Genomic DNA, 25,429 nt, shown 5'->3' with positions numbered 1-25,429 from the left:
TTATGTTAAATGCATTTGAAATTCATTTTGTGAATATCTTCATCAAAGATGCTTTTTAGGTTGAATGACAGAAGAGGTTTTTGCTCCTCTTTTAATGATAAGTGACTTATATCCTTTAAATAGGTGGAGATGTATGTCCATAAGTTCCATGGAAATGAACAGTCAGTCCTCTTTGGGGAATTGGAAAGTGACTTTAAATAATGTAGATGGTTATTTTCTTAAATAATTAAAATGATATATAAATGTGCATTTATATTTTATTTTACTTTAATGAGTTTTAGATCTTTTCATGTGTTTTTAGGTAGTGATAGGTATCACAGACAGTGAATTACTGTCTTTGTACAGTGGTGGATAATGAAGGTAAGTTCTAGATTTGAATCTATTTTTTTCTGTGCTCAGTTGTAATTTATTTACAGAAGTGTTTTTGTTTTTTACTTTTTTGTCTCAATAGTTTATAGTGGTCACCATTTATAGTAATTTTACATAGCCAAGACTTCTTTCCATATATGAATAGGTTAGGATCTTACTTTTTTAATGTAACTGATCATATTAAGTGGGGAAAGTTATATACACATACAAATGTATATATTCACATACATATCTATATATATTTATGTAAATATATAAATATTCTCCCCACAACTTCTTCCTTTCTCAGAAATAGCAGGAATAACAACAATATCAATCTCCATAATTACTTTCCATTCTTGGCTGGAGGCTCCCTCCATAGGTAATAGCAAATGACTTCCTTGAAATGTAGGAAAAAAGCCCACTAGTGTTTTATTGTGCAATATGAAGACTAGCACATTCTCAGTCTAGCTTTTCTAAACGAAGTTGGTTCGTTTGGAACCATCACACATATCACAGTGCTTCTGACTTATCACTACAGGTCATTTTGTTTCAGAATGTATTTTAGGTGATTTTCCTTTTTTACTCTGAGCAACATTGAGACCAAGTACTAGTTGTAGTTGCATTTATATGATCTTTTTTTTTTCTAGGATAACTTAAAAATTCAAATATCATTGTTTCTGTACATGAATGGATGGCTCTTATAGATTCTCAACTTCTCCTTCACTCTTTATGTTCCCAATACAAAAAAGACCCTGGATTTTCAGGTCGAGGTGCTTGTGCTCTAGGAGTAAAGTTGCCTTTTTTCACAAGAGAAGTTGGATTCCTTGAAAACAAACAAAAATCAAAGTAACAGTAACACCAATAGTAAAACGCCCCATCCTTTGCAATAAATACCAATTGGTAGGGGCGCCTGGGTGGCTCAGTCATTAAGCGTCTGCCTTCAGCTCAGGTCATGATCCCAGGGTCCTGGGATCGAGCCCCACATCGGGCTCCCTGCTCGGCGGGAAGCCTACTTCTCCCTCTCCCACTCCCCCTGCTTGTGTTCCCTCTCTCACTGTGTCTCTCTCTGTCAAATAAATAAAATCTTAAAAAAAAAAAAAAAAAGTATATTTTTAAGACTCAAAGTCAGATTTCGAAAAGTCTTATTTATAAATTTAGCTTATTTTTATGTTCCAAGGCTCTTTGAAATGTTTGTAATTAATGATAGAAAATAAACTGAATTTTGATTGTAAATTAACTTCTTTTATAGTTTTAGACTAGTAGAAAATTGGAAAAATTTTTTGTTCAGTAGTTACTTTTCTAGAGAAAAATTAAGCTAATATTAAATGAGTTTTAAGTGATAATTAAAATTAAGATAGTGATGATGTTGAGAACACTATCTTATAGATGCCTTTCTCTGAAAAGTTTGACTCTAGAGCAATATTTATATTAGATCCAGCTATTTTTCTACAGTCTCAAAAATATTTAGAGCTAATAAGAATTGATGTTATAAAAAAGCATGTGTTAGACGAACCATGAGAGACGATGGATTCTGAAAAACAAACTGAGGGTTCTAGAGGGGAGGGAGGTGGGAGAATGGGTTAGCCTGGTGATGGGTATTAAAGAGGGCACATTCTGCATGGAGCACTGGGTGTTATGCACAAACAATGAATCATGGAACACTACATCTAAAGCTAATGATGTAATGTATGGGGATTAACATAAGAATTAAAAAAAAAAAGCATGTGTTATGAAAAGGTAATTGATTTTAACAGAAGAAATTTTAAGTTAATCAAGGTGAGATTTTGAAATTGAAAAAATATGCTATGAATAGCTGTTTCACTAAGATAATTATTATTCTAATCCTTTATTTGCTGCCTTTATTCAAAGTTGTGGAATTTGTAAGAAGAACCATGATCAACATCTTCTTTTATTGTGTGATACCTGTAAACTCCATTACCACCTTGGATGTCTGGACCCTCCTCTTACGAGGATGCCAAGAAAGACCAAGAACAGTTATTGGTAAGTAAAATGAAAGAGATTTTAATGTTAGAACCGGTTCGCTCTGTTTCAACAGTGTAAGATGAAGTGTTGTATGGCTTCACAATAAAGTTTTCAGCACATTTTTAAAATTTTTTATAAATATTTTTCCAGCTTTGTTGAAGTATAATTGACAATTAAAAACTATATATATTTAAGATATACAACTTAATGATTTGACATATGTATACATTGTGAAGTAATCACCATAATGAAGCTAATTAACATATCATCACTTCGCATAATTTCCATTGTCGTTTTTGTGGTGAGAACACCTTAGTAATAAATATTTATTATAATATATGAATAAACCTGTAATAGTTTTTTTGGGAAATGAATTTTTAGTTAATTGAGGCTATTGTGGTATCTTAGCAATGGTTAAAGCATGAATTCTGTCTCATGTCTGTTAATTCTCTTTTATTATAAGAATTTCTCAAATGCTTTATTTTTGTTTTGAAATTGAATGAATTTATTAGGAATTTACCTCCATATTCGTCCTTTTATTACTTTTGGTATTTTTCATTTGTGCTAGTTATATTTATGTTTAACCGTTCTTTGCAAATCTAGAAACATTTGACATGTTTCTAAATTTTTTTTCATTAACTTAGGTATATTACATTACTACAGATGTTTGATAAAAGCTTATGTATGATGAATTTTATCCTTTCCTTAATTTTAGTCCAAGAGAGAGACAAGTGCTCAAGTTTTAATAGGCTGATTTTATATAGGAAGAATTTAGAACACAGAAAACTTTGGAATAAACCTGTGTTCTTTTTAGGCAAATTACCTTTCTACTTTTAGAAAAGAGTAAACCCCAGGTTCTTAAATGGTAACTTATACGAAAAGTCGTGTTTGTCAAACACATTAAGCATGTTTTTTTGACCTCATTGTTTTATCTAATAAAGCAATCTCTGTTCATTTTATTAGGAAGCTTACATTCTTTAACCATTTTCACAGGATTGCTTTTTCATAGTGTTCTTTTTTTTTTTTTTTAATTTTATTTATTTGTCAGAGAGAGAGAGGGAACAAGCAGGGGGAGTGGCAGGCAGAAGGAAAAGCAGGCTCCCCGCTGAGCAAGCCGCCTGATGTGGGACTCGATCCCAGAACCCTGGGATCATGACCTGAGCTGAAGGCAGACACTTAACCGATTGAGCCACCCAGGCGTCCCTCATAGTGTTCTTTTATCAGTTTGTCTTGAGACAGTCCTACTAGTCTGCCCTTTTCAATTATAACGGAGTGTGTATATATATTATATATTATATATTATATATATATTATATATACATTTTATATATGTGCTTTTGAAGCCGGAATTTACTAAAAAAATGCTGTAGCTTATTAGAATGTCAGCAGTGTTAATAATCATCCTAGGTGGGTATTTTTTTGCCTTTTTAAAAAAGATTTATTCATTTATTTGAGAGAGAGAGAGCATGTGCACACGGCAGGGGGAAGGAGTAGAGGGAGAGAAAGTCTTTAAGCAAACTCCACTGAGCACAGAGCACGATGTGGGGCTCAATCCCATGACCCTGAGATCATAACGTGAGCCAAAACCAAGAGTCAGACTCCCAACAAACTGTGCCAACCAGGTGCCCCATAGATGGGTGTTTCTAAATTGAAAGCCAGTTTGGTAGTCTCGGGGGCCAGGGTACTTAGTCATGATCTTTGACATGGAGATACGCAGTTCTCTCCTTAAATGAGGTTATGAACTTTCCTAATATTGCTCTGCCAGCAGAGCTCTGGTTTCCAGTATGTAAGTTTCTGGAAGAATTTCACATACACTGCCTTGCTTAGACTGTTTTAGAAAGCTGTCCTACACATTCTGCATGGAGCACTGGGTGTTATGCACAAACAATGAATCATGGAACACTTCATCTAAAACTGATGATGTAATGTATGGGGATTAACATAAGAATAAAAAAAAAAAAAGAAACTTAGACTACCACATGAAACTTGGAACATTTCAGGGTCTACATCCTCAGTGAAAAAGTCAATTGGCAAAGTAAATAAATACATAAATAAATAAATTTAAAGTAATAAAAAAAAAAAAAAAAGCTGTCCTAAAAAGACCTAAAACTACTTAGGGTCCTATGCATTGGTTACAGTGTTTTAAAGTAAAAGAAGCTAATATTGTGGCAAAGTGAAGTCTTCAATATCTTCTTGTTTTTAGTGATCAAATTTCTTTTGGCCTCTGAAATTAACTTAGTTTTTCTTAGCAATTGAGTATATGTTTTGGAGTAAGTTTTATGGAATTATATTTTTCTTTAGTGTATCTCAATTGGGAGAGGCACTTTATGCTTTTTAACATTTTCAGTTTAATTTTGAAGTTATGTTAAAGATAATAAATATTAAAGCAATTTCACTTCCCAAATATTTTGTTATTACCTATACTCTTTGCCTAAGTCTATTATAAATGTATGGTAGAAAAACTGTAATGGTATGCTACTATGCATCTTTTCCCCATTCTGCATTCTCTGATGCCATATTGGTATTTTGAAATTGACCATGGTTAGTAGTATGCATAATGCGGAAATTGGGAAGTGCTACGAATAATGGCTTTTTCCATAATTAGGTGTTAGATTAGCACACTACTGCCTAACCTCTGCTTAGTTTCCATTTAGTTCTTCTTAGTGTTTTTCTTAGGAAAAGAGGTCCTAGAAAGGTCCTTTTGTCTTAGGGAAAGGGTTCCTGGACCCTAATCTCATGATTGGGCCCATTATTGGCTTAAATTTATACAGAACCTACTGGTACACATTTCTGAATGTTACCAATTACTCCTTTTGCTGTCTTTACGCTCTGTGTACTTGGTAACACCCTTTCTACTTATATACCCCTTATGTTCATTGCTAGCTAAAATTACTATGCAATCTTCCCTTCTCAAATACCATGTTCTGCTTGATAGACTGTTCTAAGCACCTCCTGTGCAGCTTTTTTTTTTTTTTCTTCCAGTATCAGCACTGCTTTTGGGAGATACTAGTTTGAGATCTGGATGCTTTCTGTTTGGTCCGTACCACAACAGTTCACTGCTTATTCTGGACTGATTTAAGACATGTGACAGGAAAGAATAAAGATACAGAGGTAATTATTTATGGAGAGTAGGGAAGTTGAATAAGTTCACATTAGACAAGCTCTGACTTTCCAGTGAAATAGTAGTCTGTGGAAAGGGAAAGGAATTGGGATGATGATGGTGGCTTAAGAAGACAGAAGATAGTTTCCAGTAGTTATTTTGGAAAAAAAATCACAGATGACTTGCTGAGGCTATATACCAAGAATGTTCAGTGAATTGGTTTATTAAGTGTGATTAATTGATTTTTCTCCAGTAATGCTCAGCTGTCCAGGAGCAAGAGAGGGAAAAACCCAGGGACTTCTTAGGTTGGGTTAGGAATGGTCAAATCAGATGAGAATGCTAAGTGGGTGAGGAATTTGGCAAAGGATAAAGAGGCTAGTGAAGGTATAACCTAGGTTCCATTTTGTTTGTACTTACTCCCACTGTTTGAAATGTATTTTGTCTTACTCTTAGTTTATGTTATCTTGGTTTGTTTCTTTCTAAGTATATAATGTTGCACACTGCCTTACATTCTTCTCAGACAAGCCTGATGTGTATAAATTAAATAGTAAGGGTTTGATTTATGAGAGTAGCTCACATAATAGATACTTCTTTTAATTTTGGAATAATCTTATGTTTTTATCACTGATCAGAATTTGTCTTGCCTTTTCTAATTAAAGAATATTCTGAAAACAAAAATCCTGAATATTCTGAAGAGTATTATTTGAAAGATAATTGAGTAATATTTATTATATCCTTTTATTCTTTGGATATACCTTTGTTTATTCTTTTAAGAGAAAAGAAAATCTCTAGCACAAACCCTTCAGTGAATAATTTACAGGTTTCTTCCCCTGTTTTTCTTAATAATTTATCCTTCCCTTCCTCCATTAACTCTCTTTCTTTTTATTGAGAGATAATTCACATATAACCTTGTATTAATTTTAGGTGTACAACATATGATTTGATGTATGTGTATACTGTGAAATGATTACCACAGTAAGTTTAGTTAACATCCATTGCAGCACATAGTTAAAACGGTTTTTTTCTTATGATAAGGACTTTTAAGAGCTATTGTTTTAGGGGCGCCTGGGTGGTTCAGTTGGTTAAGTGGTTAAGTGGCCAGCCGACTCTTGATTTCAGCTTAGGTCATGATCTCAAGGTCCTGGGATGGAGCCCCGCATTGGGTTCCACACTTGGGGGTAGAGTCAGCTTGCTTGTGCCTCTCCCTCCCCCCTCCCAACCCACCTCATGTGCATGTGCTTGTGTGCACGCTCTCTCTCTCAGATAAATAAATAAAATGTTTAAAAAAAAAAAAAGATTTATCTTAGCAACTTTCAAATAGACAATACAGTATTAACTATAGTCACCATGTTGTATATTACATCCCCAGGATTTATTTATTTAGAGAGAGAGCATGGGGAGAGGGGCAGAAGGAGAGGGAGAGAGAGGGAATCTTAAGCAGGCTCCACCTTGGGGCTCCATCTCACCACCCTGAGATCATGACCTGAGCTGAAATCAAGAGTTAGATGCTTAACTGACTGAGGCACCCAGGCACTCCCCCCCTTTTAATTAATTAATTAATTAGGACATATTTATGTTTTAACTGGAAGTTTGTACCTTTTGACCACCCTTAACCTTTTATTCCACCCCCCCGCCCCCAGCTTCTGGCAACCACCAATCTGTACTCTTTATTTATGAATTTTGGGGTTTAAAAAAGAAATACTCCACATATAAGTGAGATCATACAATATTTGCTTTTGACTTATTTAGTGTAATTCCCTCAAGATCCAGCTATGCTGTTGCAGATAGCTAGGGTTTCCTTCTGTTTTATGGCTGAATAATATTCCATTATATATCTCTACCAGATTTAATTTACCCATTCATTCATCGATGGACCCAGGGTATTTCCATGTTTTTGCTCTTATAAATAATGATGCATGAACATGGGGGTGTAGATATCTTTTCAAGATAGGGATTTTGTTTCCTTTGGATATGTACTCAGAAATGGAATTGCTGGATCATACGGTAGTTACATTTTTAATTATTTTGGTTTTAAAGATTTATTTATTTATTTTAGAGTGAGAGATCATACCAGTGGGGGGAGGGGCAGAGGGAGAGAGAATCCCAAGCAGACTCTGTGCTGAATGTGGAGCCTGACTCGGAGCTGATCCCATGACCCAGAGATCATGAACCAAGCCAAAATCAAGAATCGGATCCCCAGCCAACTGAGCCAACCAGGAGTGCCCTATTTTTAATTTTTGAAGAACCTCCATGCTAGTTTTCATAGTGGCTGCACCAGTTTACATTATTGCCAATAGTAAATGAGCATTCCCTTTTTTCCACATCTTCTCCAACACTTGTTATTTCTTACTTTTTGATGATAGCCATTCTAACAGGCTTGAGGTGATATCTCATTGTGGTTTTGATTTGTATTTCACTAATGAAGTTTTATATAGGCACCTGTGAAGATTTTCCTTGGGGGAAAACATGGAAAAATCTTAGAGATAAGGGAAAAAACAGACTATGCTATGGAATCTTTGAAGACTGAAAGCAAAGTAATTTGTAAAGAAAAAAAAAAGCAAAACATGAATTTTGTATAATATTTGAGAAATAAAAGTATCACTGAATTTATTACAATTAAGAAATCATAAAATCCTTTTTTCTCTAACATATACAAGTAAATTTTTCTATAAACTGAATTAGTGTACTTGTCTTAGCATTATTATATAATGAAATCATTTTTCCTTAGTAACTGAAAAATTTTAAACCCCCTTCTGAACTTAAGTTGTGATGTATGGTACAGGAGATGAAGAAGGTATAGCAAATGAGAAAAATCTCTTGGTATTTCATTTCAGTATGAAGGTTGTTCTTTTGCATAAGTTCCTGACATCAATTTTTATTACTTATACTTTAAAAATTCCTTTTTAATTAATTGAATATTTTGATTACTTAAGGTTATTTTTAATACATTGCATGGGAATTATAAATTATAGGATTCTCTTCCCTTAGTAGAATATATTACGTAAAAATACACAGGATTAAATATACAAGATAGCAGCTTAGTATGTTATTAGAAGAAGCCAGGTATGTGTTTTGACATTATGAAGATAATTATTTTACCCCCAAGTATTACTTAATCCCATTGAATTGGACAGGCCATAAGCTTTATCCTATATTATTATTCTTAGGATCTTATGTACTGATTAATGTAGTAGAGATGCTTTTTCATATCTTAAATGATACATAAAAGATAGAGACTATAGTATTTAATAGATTGTTGAGAAAGTTTGAAGTAATGTGTCCATCTATGTCGACTCTGTACTGTAACTATCATATAGCAGTTGTTTTGAAACAGATAGATAAATTTCTGCACTGGTGGTTACATTTCGTTTTGATTTTCTGTGTTCAGTGTTTTGTTGTGGAGTTCAGGGAATAACAATTCTTTTTTTTTTTTTTTTTTTTTTAAGATTTTATTTATTTATTTGACAGAGAGAGAGAGACACAGCAAGAGAGGGAACACAAGCAGGGGGGGTGGCAGAGGGAGAAGCAGGCTTCCTGCAGAGCAGGGAGCCCGATGCGGGGCTCGATCCCAGGACCCTGGGATCATGACCTGAGCTGAAGGCAGACGCTTAATGACTGAGCCACCCAGGCACCCCAGGGAATAACAATTCTACTGTCAGAGGGCGCTTTGTGACGTAAATGTATTACTTTTGGTGAGGAGGAGAATGAGCATAAGAGGTTAGAGAATGTCCTGACAAGGATTATTGTTACAAAATGAGAAACAAAAGAAAAAAAATTCAGGGGCGCCTTACATTTACATTTGATTACATTTCACTTCAACTGGTAGAAGTGATCACTTAAGGAAATAATCCTTTTCTGTGATATAATTTGATATCTTTCTTTAGGCATTTCTGTTTTGATTTTGTTGCATTTGTTATTTACTAACAATATCTAACATTTGTGGGTTTTTCACAATTTAGGATTGCCAATAGATTGTTTCAAAATATACTCATTTAAATTAGGAAAACTGTTAGGTGTTTATTGCTCATATTCGTCTTTAATCTTTTCATATGGGACAAACAGGAGCAATTGGGTATATTACACTTTATTTGTATTTTAATTTTTTTTAAAGCTTTATTTTAGAGAGAAGAGAGCATGTGAGCAGGGGAAGGGGAGGGGTAGAGGGAGAGAATCTTCAAGCAGACTCCCCAATGAGAGCAGGGCCCAACATGGGCTTGATCTCACTCCCCATGAGATCACAACCTGAGCCACAACCGAGAGTTGGGACACTCAACTGACTGAGCCATCCAGGTGCCCCTGTATTTTAATATCAGTGGCAGTCTGTGAATCCAGGGGAAAGAGTGCTTGGTTGTTCTACCAATAGACATATAAAACTTTTTAAGAAACACATGGCAAATTACTTCCTTGGTTTTTTTCTTATTGGTCATTTTTTTAGTGTTAAAATTTTTCCTCAACAATTTTGGTTAAATGAATGGGTATTTTTAGATATTAAAATCAAAGCCTTAAGTATTAATTTGCATTTTAGCAATTAATGTATATGTCTTATTAACACAAATGGCATGTTGCATTTAACTCTTATTGGAATTCAGAATTTAAAGTTGTCACTTTTAAAAAATAATTATTAGTTTGATAATGTTTATTAGTGAGAGATGTGAATTTTGATGGAGTATGACTTCAAATGATAAGAAATCTTTGAAAATACTTGGTGAGAGAATTCTAAGATGCATTCAGGGGTACTTATATAAACTAAGTACTGATATAAACTAAGGGTACTGATATGTAAACTAAATATCAAACAATTTTATCTACCATAACTATTTTTGTAAAGATAACACTGTAAGTTAGACTTTTAAAGAATTACTTTCTGATCATTCTTTTATTTTTATTTCGAAAAATTTTATTTATTTGACAGAGAGAGAGAGACAGCAAGAGAGGGAACACAAGCAGGGGGAGTGGGAGAGGGAGAAGCAGGCTTCCCGCTGAGCAGGGAGCCCAATGGGGGCTGGATCCCAGGACCCTGGGACCAGGACCTGAGCCGAAGGCAGACGCTTAACGACTGAGCCACTCAGGCGCCCCTGATCATTCTTTTAAATTTGAAGAAAATGTCTGAAAAAAATTTACTTTTAACAGTTTCTCATGAATTTTTAAATGGGCCTTTATAATTGGCAATATCAAGGTTTTCAACAATCATTTTGTAGACTTTTGCTGTCCAAGTGTTAGCCACTAGCCATATGTGACTCCTTGAATTTAAATTGATTAAAATTAAAATTTAAAAATCAGTTCCCCAATCACACTAGCCACGTTACAAGTGCCCAATAGCTGTATACGGCTAGTGGCTGCTGTACTGGTAGTGCAGTTACAGATAATTCTAACATAAAATTCTACTGGACAGTACTGATCTGATTGAAGTTTCAGTGTTTAATTATCTTTTAATGTCACTCTTGTTTTTTCAAATGTTTTGTTGTGGCAAAATACACATTACATAAAATTTATATCTTAATCATCTTTAAGTGGTACAATTCAGTGGCATTAAATACATTAATAATTATTATATTATTGTATTAGATACTATAATAATCTGTCTCTGTGGCATTTTTCGTCTTGTAAAAATTGAAACTCTCTATGTATTAAATAATAACTCCCCATTCTTCCCTCCCCTCCAGCCCCTGGCAACCACCATTCCACTTTCTGTCTCTATGATTTTAACTACTCTTAAGTACCTCATGTAAGTGGAATCATGTAGTATTGGTCTTTTTAGTGACTGGACTATTTCACTTAGACTAATGTCTTCAGGTTCATCCATGTCATAGCATATTGCAGAATTTTCTTCTTTTTTCAAGCTGAATTAATAGTCCATTGTATGTGTATACATTCTACTTACCCATTTACGGGTCAGTGGTTACTGGGGTTGCTCCCACAATTAGCCATTGTGAACAATGCTGCTATGAACGTGGGTGTATATCTCTTTAAGAATGGATTATATGGTAATTCTATTTTTAATTTTTTGAGGTACCACCATACTGCTTCCCAAAGCAGCTGTGCTATTTTACATTTCATCAACAGTGCACAGAGTTCCAATTTCTCTGCATCCTTGCGAACTTACTATTTTCTGTTTTTTGTTTTGTTAATAGCCATCCTATTGGATGTGAGGTGGTATCTCATTGTGGTTTGATTTTCATTTCCCTACTGATTAGTGATGTTTAGCATCTTTTCTTTTGCTTATTAGTCATTTGTATATCTTTGTATATCTCATTTATTTATTTATACTATTGAGAGTGAGGGAGTGTGAGCCTGTAGGGGGGTGAGGGGAAGAGGAGAGAGAGAATCTTAAGCAGGCTCCGTGCTCAGTGCAGAGCCTGATGTGGGGCTCGATCTCATGACCCTGAGATCATGACCTGAGCTGAAATCAAGAGTCAGTCACTTAACCGACTCAGCCACCGAGGTGCCTCTCTGTATCTTATTTAAATCCTTCTTCAACATGAATGTGGACTTAAGAAACAGTTATAATAATATTAGTTTTTAGGGTATTAATTTTTTTTTAATGTGTTCCTATACATCATGTAAAAAACAAGAAGTGGAGTTACAACCCATCCTTATAATACTAGCTTTTATAATTGATCATGTATTAACCTTTACTGAGATCTTTATTTCTCCATAATGGATTCTGACACTGTCTAGTGTCCTTTTTTTCCCCCTCACCCTGTAGGATTCTCTTGATCATTTCTTGTAGGACAAGTCTGGTGGTATCAGACTCGCCCACCTTTTGTCTAGGACTGTCTTAATTTCTCCCACACTTTTGAAGGACAGTTTTGATGAACATAGGATTCTTGGTTGACAGGTTTTTTTTTGTTTGTTTGTTTGTTTGTTTGGTCCTTTTAGCATTTTGAATATATTGATACATTGCCTTCTGGCCACCAAAATTTCTGATGAGAGATCTGCTTGTAATCTTATTGAGGATCCCTAGTATGTGATGATTCTGAATTTGTCTCTTTGTATTTTCAAGATTCTCTTTGTGTCTTTTTATTTGGAAAGTTTGATTATAATGCATCTTGGTGTGGGATTCTTTGAATTTATCTTGCTTGGTATTTGTTGAGCTTCTTGGATTTTATATTATCTTCTTTCATCAAATTTAGGAAGTTTTCAGTCATTATTTCTTCAAACATTCTCTCTGCCCCTTTTTTCTTCTTCTGGGCCTTCCACAGTGCAAATGTTGGTCCACTTGTTGATGTCCCACATGCCTCTTAGGATCTATTCACTTTTTTTCAAGTTTTTTTTTTTCCTGTTTGTCCCTCAGACTTTGTAGTTTCCATTGTTCTTTCTTTCAAGTTTGCTGCTCAAATCTGTCCTTTTAATCCTTCTAGTAAATTTTCCATTCAGTTATTATACTTTCCATCTCCAGAATTTCCTTTTGGTTTATTTTTAGGCTTTCTGTCTCTCTATTGATAATTCCATTTTGTTCATAAATTATTTTCTTGTCTTTCTCCACAATTTCTGTTAGTTCATTGAGCATTTAAAAAATAATTCTTTGTCTTGCATATCTGCCATCAGGTCTTCTTCCGGGACAGTTTCTGTTCATTTTTCCCGCCTTTTAATGGATGATACTTTCCTTTTTCTTTCTATACCTTGTGAGGTTTTTGTCAGAAACTGGACATTTGAATTTAATAATGTGATAACTTTGGAAGTGAGATTTTCTTTCATTCCCAACATTCGCTGTGTTTTGTTACCGTTTCCGTTTGTTTGTTTGTTTTTGTTTTTTATTATAGTGTGCTGTCTCTGGTTGAGAATCAGACTAAGGTGTAAACTTTTCTGAGCCTTTCCCTGGGCAAATGTGGTCATTTTCTAATTTTTCCTGTGTATGCACTTATTTTTGAATGTCCATGTGTTTAATGTCTGGCTCCCAAAAGGGGGCAAAGAGAAAAATGAAGGTGGGGGATAATTTTAAGTTCTAGAAGTCATTTCAGGCCAAGGGGGAGCTCACTCACCTTTTTTTATTTCTGTAATCAGAGCACAGGTGCTCAATATTTGGAGGACATGGTTTATTTTGCCCATCGTGGCTCCTAACAGCTGTATGTAAGCTACTGCAAGAACATGTGCACGACTGCCTGCCATGTGGCTTGGTTGGAAAATGGGTAGCTGTGACTTTGCTGAGAGCTGAAATTGACTGAAATTCATGGCAGCTTACCTGCGCAAGTCTTTCCTTGGAAGCTGCAAGCCTTTACTAGACTCCAGAGTTCCAAAATAATTATATCAAACAGATTCTGCTGGTGCAGTTGTTTTCTAGGTGGAGAGACATATTTCCATTGCTTTGGACTCCGCCATCAGTGTTGAATCTCTTATGTTGGTTCACTTAAACATGTAACATTATTGTATGTGGGTTTATGATACTTACAGGGATACAAGGAATTGCTTTATATATTTACTATTGTCATTCTTACAGGAGTGTACATTTTTATATATTCTTCACATACACCTGAATTTTGTATTAATAGAAACCATAGCTAATGCTAGAAAATAAAAATAAATGTGTGAACTTACATTTTTTTCCTTATGTAGGCAGTGTTCAGAATGTGACCAGGCAGGGAGCAGTGATATGGAAGCAGACATGGCCATGGAAACCTTACCAGATGGGACCAAACGATCAAGGAGACAGATTAAGGAACCCGTGAAATTTGTTCCACAGGATATGCCTCCAGAACCCAAGAAGATTCCAATAAGAAACACGGTAACTTTTTCCCCGTTTATCATAATCATCACAGAAATCTGAGGCCAAAATTTAAGAGGTGAGAAAGACAAAGGGTGAACATATACTCAGGAGTCAAAGAAAGAAACCAATATGTTGCTATTGGTCATTCTTAAGAGTTTATTGTTTTACATTATGAAATACACCATACATGTGTGAGAATTTATGGTTTATATATTCAACTTAAAGCATAATAATAATGAATGCCCACTGTATCCACCAACCTGCTTCAAAAATCAAACATTACCAAAGGCTTTGATGTCCCCTGTGAATCCTTGGTAATCACATTCTCATCTATCTAGCACAGAGATTACCTGTATCCTCAACTTTATATTTCTCATTCTCTTCTTCTTTTTTTTTTTTAATAATTAATCTCCAAATGTGTGTACTCATAAGTAATACATAGTTTTGCAGGTTTTGAATTTTATATGAATGGAGTCAGACTTTTTCCTTTTGTTATTTGATACTTTAACCCATTGATTTGATTCATAAATACTGATCTGTGTAGTTATGATTAATTTATATTCACTAATGTTATAGTTTTTTATTAAAAGAATAGATCATATATTTTATTCTGTAGATTGACAGTTTTGTTTCCATCTTTTTCCTTTTGTAAACAACTCTGTTTTAAATATTTTTGTAGATGTCTCCTGAAGCATGGTAACAAGGAGTTAGGGTAAATACCAAGGTGTTCATTTGCTTAATTATTGGTTTGTGCATCTTTAGTTTTGCTAGGTAATTCCAGTATGTTCCGAACCAGTTTACACTCATAGCAATGAATGATCTGTTGCTGTACAAACTTGTTGTGTCCAATATTTTAGTGCTGTCCAATGCGATACATGTAAAATAGTGTATCATTTTATTTTGCATTTCCCTCAGTATTAATGTCTTTGAATATCTGTGTATTTTGGTAAGTTGTATTTTCTCTTCTAGGGAATGTAAATGCAATTCTTTTCCAGTTTTTCTTTTTTTTAAAGCTTTTTTTTTTAAAAGATTTTATTTATTTATTTGACAGAGAGAGACAGCGAGAGAGGGAACACAAGCAGGGGGAGTGGGAGAGGACGAAGCAGGCTTCCCGCCGAGCAGGGAGCCCAGTGCAGGGCTCCATCCCAGGACCCTGGGATCATGACCTGAACTGAAGGCAGACGCTTAACAGACTGAGCCACCCAGGCGCCCCTCTTTTCCAGTTTTTCTATGAGATTGTTAGTTTCTCATTAAAAATTTTTTGAGGTTAGAGTTTAAAGAATTTCTTCCAGGAGGCATTTATATTTGTTATTACCAGGTACCTGGGAGGTCTACCAACCTAAGACCATTTTAAATAAATTTGGTGTATGTGTCTTTTTCCATTACGCAAGTGGTGTGAATTTCTGCCCCAAACACATGAAGGCTGGTCTGCAGTTACAAATTCTTAGCGGGGGGGGCATTTTTTACTTTCTTACCTTGAACCAAGGCAGACACTTCTCAAAAATCTGCCTCCCCCTGAAGGAGATGTAGATATTTTTTGGATTAGTTGTCATCCTTTGTTTTGTTACCTATTTAGTTTTAGAGAGTTTTTGCTTTTTTCCTTGAAGTTACAGCTTTCTCAAAAATTTTCTTTAATCTGTAGTAGCCGTATTTAATCTAATCAGTTAAGAGATCTTATTTAAGAGAAGTCACCTAGAGTACTTCATTCAGTTTTGTGTTATGGGCTTACTTGAAATTGATGACACAGATGTGGAAATTTTCTCTTAGATAATTTAAATAGTTGATTTTCAATACTCTGATCAACTTGAAATTGTTTTATTTATAATTCCCACTAGTTTAAAACATTTCATTAGGCCTCACAAATACATTTTGTTTACAAATGAACTAAAGAGAATTTTCCTTCTTTAAATAAGCCTGCTTATTTCTATTTCTAACATATTTTGTATAACTTCGATGCCAAGATCTTAGAGAAAAACTATTACTTCATGTGTCTATGTCTGCAAAGATTATCCTTTTATGAAACATTTTCTTCCTTTATTGTTTAAAGAAATCTTTAGGGCCAGTGTTATTATCTTGAACTTTGAAGTTCTATATAGAGGGGAAATTTCATACCTATTATAGTGATACTTATGTGCCCATAGTTTAATACTACTTAAGATGAAGGAGGATCCTATATTTTTCTAACTTACTTGTTTGCTCTTCCAACCTAGAATTATAAGGAAGCTTTTAAGTTTTCTAATTTAGTCCAATTCTTTTACCTTATTCCTTGTCTCTTGTTTTCTTGTGTAAAAGTCTTAGTCTTCTTACAGATATGGGTGGGTAAAACACAAAGAAGGATTTCATGGTCAGTAATTTTGGAAATAGAGTATGATTATTTTCTCTCTCGGGAGGATTCAAATATATATTGAAGGTCTGAGAAACACTACTGTTCAGAAAAATAATTACTTTAACTTTTTTCCTAACTTATCAAAGAGCACTTTTTTCAAGACCTATTTTTTTTATTGTACTGTAGAGTTCTGGGTGGTACCAGCTTTAGAAATGGTGTTCTAGAGGCCATGAATTACTTGCATCAGGATCATCTGGGGTGTTTGTTGGAATCTAGGTCTTGGACTCATCCTAGAGCTAATGAATTAAAATTAGGGGTTGGGTTGAGCAGACTTCTTAGGTGTTATTCTTATATTCAGACTAAAGTTTGAAAATAACTATTTATATAATATTTATGATTATTACTCTTACTCTTTTCCTTCCTTCTTCCCTCCCTTCTCCCCATCAATCCATACAGCAATTCAGAAAACCTTTGATGAGCATGTTCAGTTGGTCAGGTACCTGGTCGAGGAATGTAAGAATGAGAGATGCAGAAGAGAGTGATTCAGTCATCTTGATCTTGATCTTACCATTTAGGCTGAGTTTCTACTGTTATCATAATTTTTTATCTTAACATTTCTGTTTCAGCGTTGTATTAACGTTAAATTATTAGACAGTATGGTTAAAAATGAGGCAGTCTACTTTCTTTTCTTAGTATACTGTTAATTATGGGATTCCAGGTACCTAACTTGCCAACTCATTTGTATAACCAAGTATATCTTTCACAACAAATAACTGATTTATCTCTCCCTCTGTTTAATTTTTTAATTGTTGTTCCTAGTATCTTCCTACTTACACTTTTTATTTTGGTACATATATTACATTTTTGGATATTCTTTTTTTTTTTTTTTTTTTAAGATTTATTTATTTGAGAGAGAGAGAATGAGAGAGAGAGAGAACGAGAGGGAAGAGGGTCAGAGGGAGAAGCAGGCTCCCTGCTGAGCAGGGAGCCCGATGTGGGACTCGATCCCGGGACTCAAGGATCATGACCTGAGCCGAAGGCAGTCTCTTAACCAACTGAGCCACCCAGGCACCCTACATTTTTGGATATTCTATCCTTAAATTTCTTATAATAATTCTTGCTTTTGTTAGTTTTTATTTTCCCTGCCATTATTGATCAAAGTTTACTTCATTTCACAATAGTCCTATTGCTCTATCAAAATTTTAAAGAAAATTTACCTTTGTGATATAGGGAGTTCATGACATATATCCTAAGCTTTAATTTCTCATTTCAAAATAATATATCATTTAATAAAACTGTTAAAATGATCATTTGTTCTACAACTTTCTATCCATTTCTGTTAAGTTCCTTTGGGTTATAGTACTAGCACAGTTTTTAGAAAAGTTTGGGCTGTTTCATGCTAGTAAAAATGATTTTTCTCTTGTTTCAAAAATCTATTTTGTGGGATATGTGAATTGGTATTCTGTTGGAATAATTTTATTTTTAAAATTCAGACTTTATAGTATAAGCATATAGCACTTTAATCTTTTTTTTTTTTTTAAAGGACTGTCTCTATAGAGTTGTCTCTAAGAACCATCAAAAATATAAAATGATCATGGCTGCCATAGATTGAAGTCCCATTTTTATTGAACATATTTTCTTCCCCCTTGCTATTACTTTTTCACCTTGTATACTTTATATCTTAAAGAAGCAAAGGAGGGAAGGAAGGGATTTACATGTTGGAATATTTGAATAAATTGTGGTATGTTGCTACTATTAATTTAACTTCTGTTTATCCATACTGCTAATAAACCCAACCATCCTATTATTTTGTCTTTTTTCCTACTATTTGATCATTGGATATTTTAGTTCATTACTTTCTTCGAAGGATAGTAAGTCAGAAGAGGAAATGAGGGATTAGTCTACCTTTATCTAAGATTGTTTAATAGTAATAATACCTAACATTTATTGAGGACTCATCATATGCCAGACACTGTACTAATCCTCTGGCCTACTCTCCCTTTAAAAAATAAGTTAGTATTTGACTATTATAACACTTATTTTACTCAAAATGAAACAGACACAGAAAGCTTGAGTAACCTACCTATGATGTTACCGATAGTAAGCAGAATAAGACTTAAATTCAGATAGCCTGAATTATGACCTGGTTTTTGTTGTTGTTGTTTTGTTCTTTTTAAGATCTGTAAAAGAGATTTATTTGAGATACAAATGAAGCTGTAAAACATTTGGTTTTTAGGTAGCATAGTTGGGAATGTGATACCAGAAGGTTCCTGTGTCTTTCTGTAGCATAGTGTTATCTATAGTAAGGCGGTCACATATCCGCTTACTAACTTGCATACCTGAGTTTGTTCACATTAGATATAAGATTCAGCACTCCTTTTCTTTGCACTTTTGGTTGAGTGTGAAGTGTTTTTCCCCCCAAGCTTGTACAAGAGGACTGATGTCACTCCTTTCAATCGCAGTGTAATAGTGTAGAAGTTAATTAATAAAATGTTTGAAGGTTATTCTACCTTGAGGAAATTGATATTAAAAAAAGAAAAAATAGAAGCAGCAAATCTGTAAGTACACTGACAGTATGTGTGTATGTGAGCCACCAGTATATGTTTATTTTGCTATTCTGTATTGGTTTGCTTTATTCCCTCTAAATTGTGAATACTGTGAAACTTGTAGAAAAAAAGAGTGCATGCTTTGGTATGGCAGTGAAGATGGAGAAGCTCATAGTGGTTTTTGTTTCCTAACTAGTTACTCCAAATCTGCCTGAAACATTTGGCTTATTGCATCTCAGCTTTTTTGATTAAGCAACAAATACCTTTTTGATTAGTTCATTTGATTTGATCAGTGTTAAGAGAGATGGTCCCATGGACTCAATTTTTGTGCTCCGATGCCTGCTTTGTGCCAAATAAGGCTGCTGTTAGAAGAATGGCATCCACTTTTCCCTGCTGACAGTTTCCGTTTATCATAGCCAGAGAGTGCAATGGGGAATAGAACACTTTGGCAAGTCTTACTATATTTTTAGTATTTAGATGCTGAGGAATTTCATTTTTCATTTTATTCTACTCTGATTTCCTTAATAAGGATTTATAGAAATCTGAATTAATATAGCATATTTTGAGACAGTTAGATCCAATAAGATATAGATGCTTTTCAGAGTGTAGTCCCAGTATTACTTTTTCTTTCCCTAATTTTTTCCTACCCACAGATGATAAAAGATTAGCCAGAAAAGTTACTTGAAAAAAATGATAGCACTGAAGATTTGTTGTTTAAAAATGATGGGTTAAAAGAGCCATTTTTGAGTTGTAAGAATGAAAATACTATAATTTCAGAAAACAGTCCTCTTGTACAAACATGGATATCCTCTCTGATTCATATTTTCATATTATCTCATATCTAATTATTATAATTGTTACAATTTTTTAAAAATGATTCTGAATGTTAGAATTATTTTTACATTTTAACCATGAAAGTAATACGTGAATTTTTTTTTGTTATAAGAAATTCGAAAGTATAAAGTCTCCTTTGACTTTCCTCCCAGCATTACCCCTCCCCAGCCCAATTCACATGCCTTGAATCTACCTTTATTATAAGGGTATATATATTTTGAACTTTATCTGACATTTCTTTTGGTGTATCTGAAACAAAAAATACGAAAAAAAGTAATCAGTGAGTCATGTGGAAAAGTAATATGGGCATAGTTCAAGAAACATGGAAATAATGAAGTATTAATAAGCAAAAGAGGAATGATATGGTTTTAGAAAATTCTTCACATATTGTTCCCTGTTCCAGGAACATAATTTTGTAACATCATCTTAGATTGGCTCACAAATATCCCATCTTCAGTATTTCAGTCTCTCAGGAACCATATTCTCTTATTTATTATTGGGCACAAATAGGAGGACTCAGTCTAAAGAAGAAAAAGGGTTGAAAAGCATAATTTTGTTTAACCATTATCTGTTATTTACTTTGTATTTTATATTGTCATTACTGTGCTATGAAGTAGTTACCAATGTCATTGCCATTTTATAGTTGAGAAACTGAGGCAAAGCGATTCAGTAACTTGCCTGAGGACATACAGCTTCTAAGTGGTAGGGCCAGGAATCAAACTAGGTAGCTTCTGAGGCCAAACTTGTAAGTGCTTCATTATGCTGCCTTTCCAGACAGGATTACAGTGATTGTTCCTGGCACTTGTCCTTGGGCCAGAATCATAGGCTCCTCGTGCTTTCAGCTTAGTGGCTAAAGGTTTGGTTAGGAAAATGGAATTCACTCTGTGGGGAATTAAGGACTTATACTAACTACTGTTGGCATACCTGGGGTTGTCGATGTCAAGAAAACTTTCACCATATGTCTCACTTTATGAACACTTTTTACCATATTACTGTTGTAAGGCTGAGTAGGCAGGGGTGAGGCAGATGCTGAAAGAAACCGTACACTGAAACTATCCCACTAATTAACTAAATTTTAAGGATTCTCATTGATTTAGTTTATTTTTAAAGGAAGGCATGAATAGAGTTTTCCTTTGCCTTACATTGTTTTTCAATTTTTTAGTCTCCTTGAATCTAAGAGCAACTCTTCTTTTTTTAATCATTTTATTTATTTATTTGACAGAAAGAGAGCGAGAGAGGGAACACAAGCAGGGGGAGTGGGAGAGGGAGAAGCAGGCTCTCCGCGGAGCAGGGACCCTGAGATCATGACCTGAGCCGAAGGCAGACACTTAACGACTGAGCCATCCAGGCGCCCCTAAGAGCAACTCTTCTTATGACATTCAACTTCTTTGTAAATCTTCCTTCCTTCCTTCCTTCCTTCCTTCCTTCCTTCCTTCCTTCCTTCCTTCCTTCCTTCCTTCCTTCCTTCCCTCCCTCCCTCCCTCCCTCCCTCCCTCCTTCCTTCCTTCCTTCCTTCCTTCCTTCCTTCCTTCCTTCCTTCCTTCCTTCCTTCCTTCCTATATACACAGTTTTTGATATAGTCAGCCAGGTCAAATAATTTCTTAAATATTTCCTCCAGAGCCCTTTCTCCTTCAGCTCTAATCTGAACTGGTTTTTCTATGTCATCCTTGGACTTTGCTTCATCATTATCATGGGACTTCCTTTTAAACTTTCATAGGTGGAATTTTTTGTTGCTTCCATTTAATTTTTTTTTTTTTCATTTAGTCCCTTATCTTGATGGGACAACTTCTTCAATGATTTATTTAGTAAAGGTTAGTGAGAGGTAAATTTTTGAGATATTACATGTCTGAAAATTAGTTTTTTATGCTCATTAATAATACGGTTGTGTATAAAATATTACATTTTTTTTAAAGCACCACTTGACTGACTCCTGGCTGTCAGTATTGCTTTCTGCTTTTTAAACTCATTTTATCATCTGTCTTGAAACTCTTAGTATTTTCTTTTTTTCCAGTGTATTCAGTGGTAAAATTCAGGACCTTGCTTGGTGTGGTATATCTTTATTCATCTCTGGGAGCTTAGTGAGTCCTTTCTGTCTAGAAACTCATGTATTGTAGTTCTGAGAAATTAATTTTTGTTATTTCTTTGATAATTTTTATCTTTTTTCTGTTCTCTTTTTCTAGAACTTCTACTAATTGTATTTTGGTGCTGCTAGATTAGTTCTCTAATTTTTTTTTTTTTTTTTTTTTTTTTTTTAAGATTTTGTTTATTTATGTTAGAGCACAAGAAAAGGGGAGCAGCAGGCAGAGGAGGCAGACAGAGGGAGAAGCGGGACTCAATCCCAGGACCCTGAGATCATGACCTGAGCTGAAGGCAGATGGTTAACCGACTGAGCCACCCAGGCATCCCTCTAATATTTTTTTCTATCATATTGTTCTTTTTTTTTTTTTTTTTTTTACTTCTGGGAGATTTTCTCAACTTTATATTCCAACTCTTTTACTAAATTTCTGATTTGGGGATGCATGTGTACTTTCATTGTTCTTTTTAATAACAGATGTTCTTATTTCATGATGGCAAAACTTCTTTTACCTCTTTAGGAATATTCATTGTAATTACTTCTCAATTTTTTTTTTTTAATCCTTCATTGTCTCTTTCCTCTGGGTTCCTAGTTCTGTTCATGTTTGTCTCTTTCATGTCGAAGCTTTCAGATGACTGGGGATCCTTAGATGTGCACTCATATATTTAATGGTAATTAAATTTATGTGAGGCTGTTTTCCCTATAGGGCTGATTTTATGATTGGGGGCTTTTTCTTCGAGAACATCTTAAATGTCAGTATCAGTAGTTTTTTTCCACATCCATTCAGTAGAAGTATTCTCTCATCTCCTAACTGGTAGGTATAATTTTGACTGCCAGACTCTTGGACAGGTGAGGAGAAGGGGGCTAAAGATCTCACAGTTCAGAGAGCAGAATTCCATGTAAACTTACTGATTTCTGTTTGTTACGTCACTGCTCCCTTCTCTGTGCCTGATAATCCATTGTCCAGAGTCTGTCTGGTTATTTTTCTCCAGAGGATAGGCCTCCTGTGTCTGGTGGGAAAGGAGTAATCTCTTGACAGTATAGAGAAGGAGTGAAATCCCTTATATCTTTATGTTACTGAATTTTAACCCAAAGTAACATTTTATTTCTTACCTATATAGTGATTTCCACAGTGTGGTAAGTGGAATAATGGCCCTCCAAAGATGTCCATGTCCTAATCCTCAGAACCTGTAAATATGTTCTCTTATATAGCAAAAGGAACTTTGCAGGTATGACTAAGGTTATAGACCTTGAGATGGAAGGTTAACCAGAGTTGTCCAATGTGGGCCCAGTCTAATCATTTAAGTACCTTTAAAAGAAGAGGTTGTAGGGGCGCCTGGGTGGCTCAGTTGGTTAAGCGACTGCCTTCGGCTCAGGTCATGATCCTGGAGTCCCTGGATCGAGTCCCACATAGGGCTCTCTGCTCGGCAGGGAGTCTGCTTCTCCCTCTGACCCTCCCCTCTCATGTGCTCTCTCTCATTCTCTCTCTCTCAAATAAATAAATAAAATCTTAAAAAAAAATGACTCATTAAAAAGAAGAGGTTGTAAATAAGAGGGAGATGTGACTACAGACAAGGGGTTAGAAAGATGATGCAGCATTGCTTCCTTGGAAGATGGAAGAAGGGGGCCATGAGAAAGGAATGTTGGCACCCTCTAGGAGATAGAAAAGGCAAGTAAACTGATTCTCCCCTTAGAGCCCTGTGAAAGAAATGGCAGCCCTGTCAGCACCTTAATTTTAACCCAGTGGCACCCATGTCAGAACTGTAAGAGTGCATTTGTTTTGTTTTAAGCCACTGAGTTTATGATAATTTGTTATAGCAGTAATAGAAACTAATATAGAGTAACATGTACATTTCTTTTCACATTTAAAATTAAAATGGGACAATGATTTATAATACTATATATTTTTTACTTGAAGCCATGTATGTTGGAAACGAATGACACATTCCTTCATATTTTTGGAAAGTTCCAGTAGTACAGTAGTTTATTCATACTCAAATGTTTTATATCATTAAATGATGTAGAGTCAGTAGGTGAATTTTATAGCGCTTAATACGTTTTTTCAATACTGATGGATGTTGAAATAATTTTGAAATGCATTTTAGTTTTATTTAGGTGTAAGTTAAATGTAAAAATTAATCATTTATGTGGTAATGGAGAATTGGTTCATTATTCTTTAAAGTTTGTTACAATTAAAATTAACTTGATCAACTTATGAATGATTTTTTTTATAACAGCTTTATTGAGATACAATTCACATACCATGCAATTCACTCATTTAAAGTTGTGTAATTTAGTGGGTTTTAGTCAATTCATAGAGTTGTACAGCCATTACCAATTTTAGAACATTTTTATTGCCGTGCCCCGCCTCAAATACCTGCCAAAATCCCTATACCCATTAGCAGTGACACCATTCACCACTCTCCCAACCTCAGGCCTTGGCAACTACTAATTTACTTTCTGTCACTGTATATTTGCCTATTTTGGACATTCCATATACATGGAATAATATAGGGATGCCTGGGTGGCCCAGTCGGTTAAGTTGTCTGCCTTCAGCTCGGGGTCCTGGTATCTAGCCCCACATTGGGCTCTCCACTCAGCGAGGAGTCTGCTTCTCCCTCTCCCTCTGTGTGTGCATGTTCTCTTTCTCTCTCAAATAAGTAAAATCTTTTTTAAAATGGAATAATACATAGTATTTTATGACTGGATTTTTTTCACCTAGCATAATTATTTTCAGGATTTATTCAGGTTATGGCATGTATCAGTACTTCATTTCTTTTTCTTTTTTTTTTTAAGATTTTATTTATTTATTTGACAGAGAGAGATAGCGAGAGCAGGAACACAAGCAGGGGTAGTGGGAGAGGGAGAAGCAGGCTTCCTGCCGAGCAGGGAACCCGATGTGGGGCTCGATCCCAGGACCCTGGGATCATGACCTGAGCCGAAGTCATATGCTTAACGACTGAGCCACCCAGGCACACTGTCAGTACTTCATTTCTTTTGATTTTTGTATAATACTCCATTTTATGGCTATACCAGATTTTTAAATTCATCCATTCATCTGTCACTTGATGGACATTTGTGGGTTTGTTTCTGTTTTTTCTTTTTTACCTTTTGGCTGTTAAAATCATGCTGCTGTGAATATTCATGTACAAGCTTTTGTGTGAACGTGAGTTTTTCACTTACCTTGGTTGTATACCTAGGAATGGAATTGCTGGGTCTTATAGTAACTCTCATTTTAGCATTTGAGAAACTGCCAGACTGGTTTTTAAACTGGACATATAATTTTCTATACCTACCAGCAGTGGTGTATGAGGACCCAAGTTTTTCTACATACTCACCAACATTTATTATTGTCTGTCCTTCTGATATAATAATCCTAGTGGGCGTAAAGTTGTATCTCATTTTGACTGATTTGTATTTCTTCGCTGGCTAATGACACTGATTATATTTAAAAAAGAAAAAAAATGATGCAGCCCCTTTTCCCTCTCTTTTATCTGTGCCATGTAACAGT

General features: G+C 34.8%; 1 protein-coding gene across 17 annotated transcripts in view; it reads left to right on the top strand.

The window, feature by feature from the left end:
• PHF14 (PHD finger protein 14) overlaps positions 1 to 25,429 on the top strand; it is a 222,114-nt gene that overhangs the window by 60,179 nt on the left and 136,506 nt on the right. For all 17 annotated transcript variants that reach the window (XR_010406513.1, XR_010406514.1, XR_010406515.1 and 14 more), the window contains exons 13-14: positions 2,221 to 2,352; positions 13,988 to 14,156. Coding sequence is in view for 14 of the 17 variants with exons in the window: in XM_064575212.1 (XP_064431282.1) it covers positions 2,221 to 2,352; positions 13,988 to 14,156 (301 nt within the window). In the remaining 3 variants the exon portion in view is untranslated. The remainder of the gene's footprint in view (positions 1 to 2,220; positions 2,353 to 13,987; positions 14,157 to 25,429) is intronic.

This window comes from Mirounga angustirostris, unplaced genomic scaffold (genome assembly GCF_029215605.1).
Source record: "Mirounga angustirostris isolate CCGP_5_RB_7025 unplaced genomic scaffold, mMirAng1.0.hap1 SCAF_12, whole genome shotgun sequence".
NCBI lineage: Eukaryota > Metazoa > Chordata > Mammalia > Carnivora > Phocidae > Mirounga > Mirounga angustirostris.
Note: the sequence above shows the minus strand (reverse complement) of the source record. Positions and strands in the feature narration are given on the sequence as shown.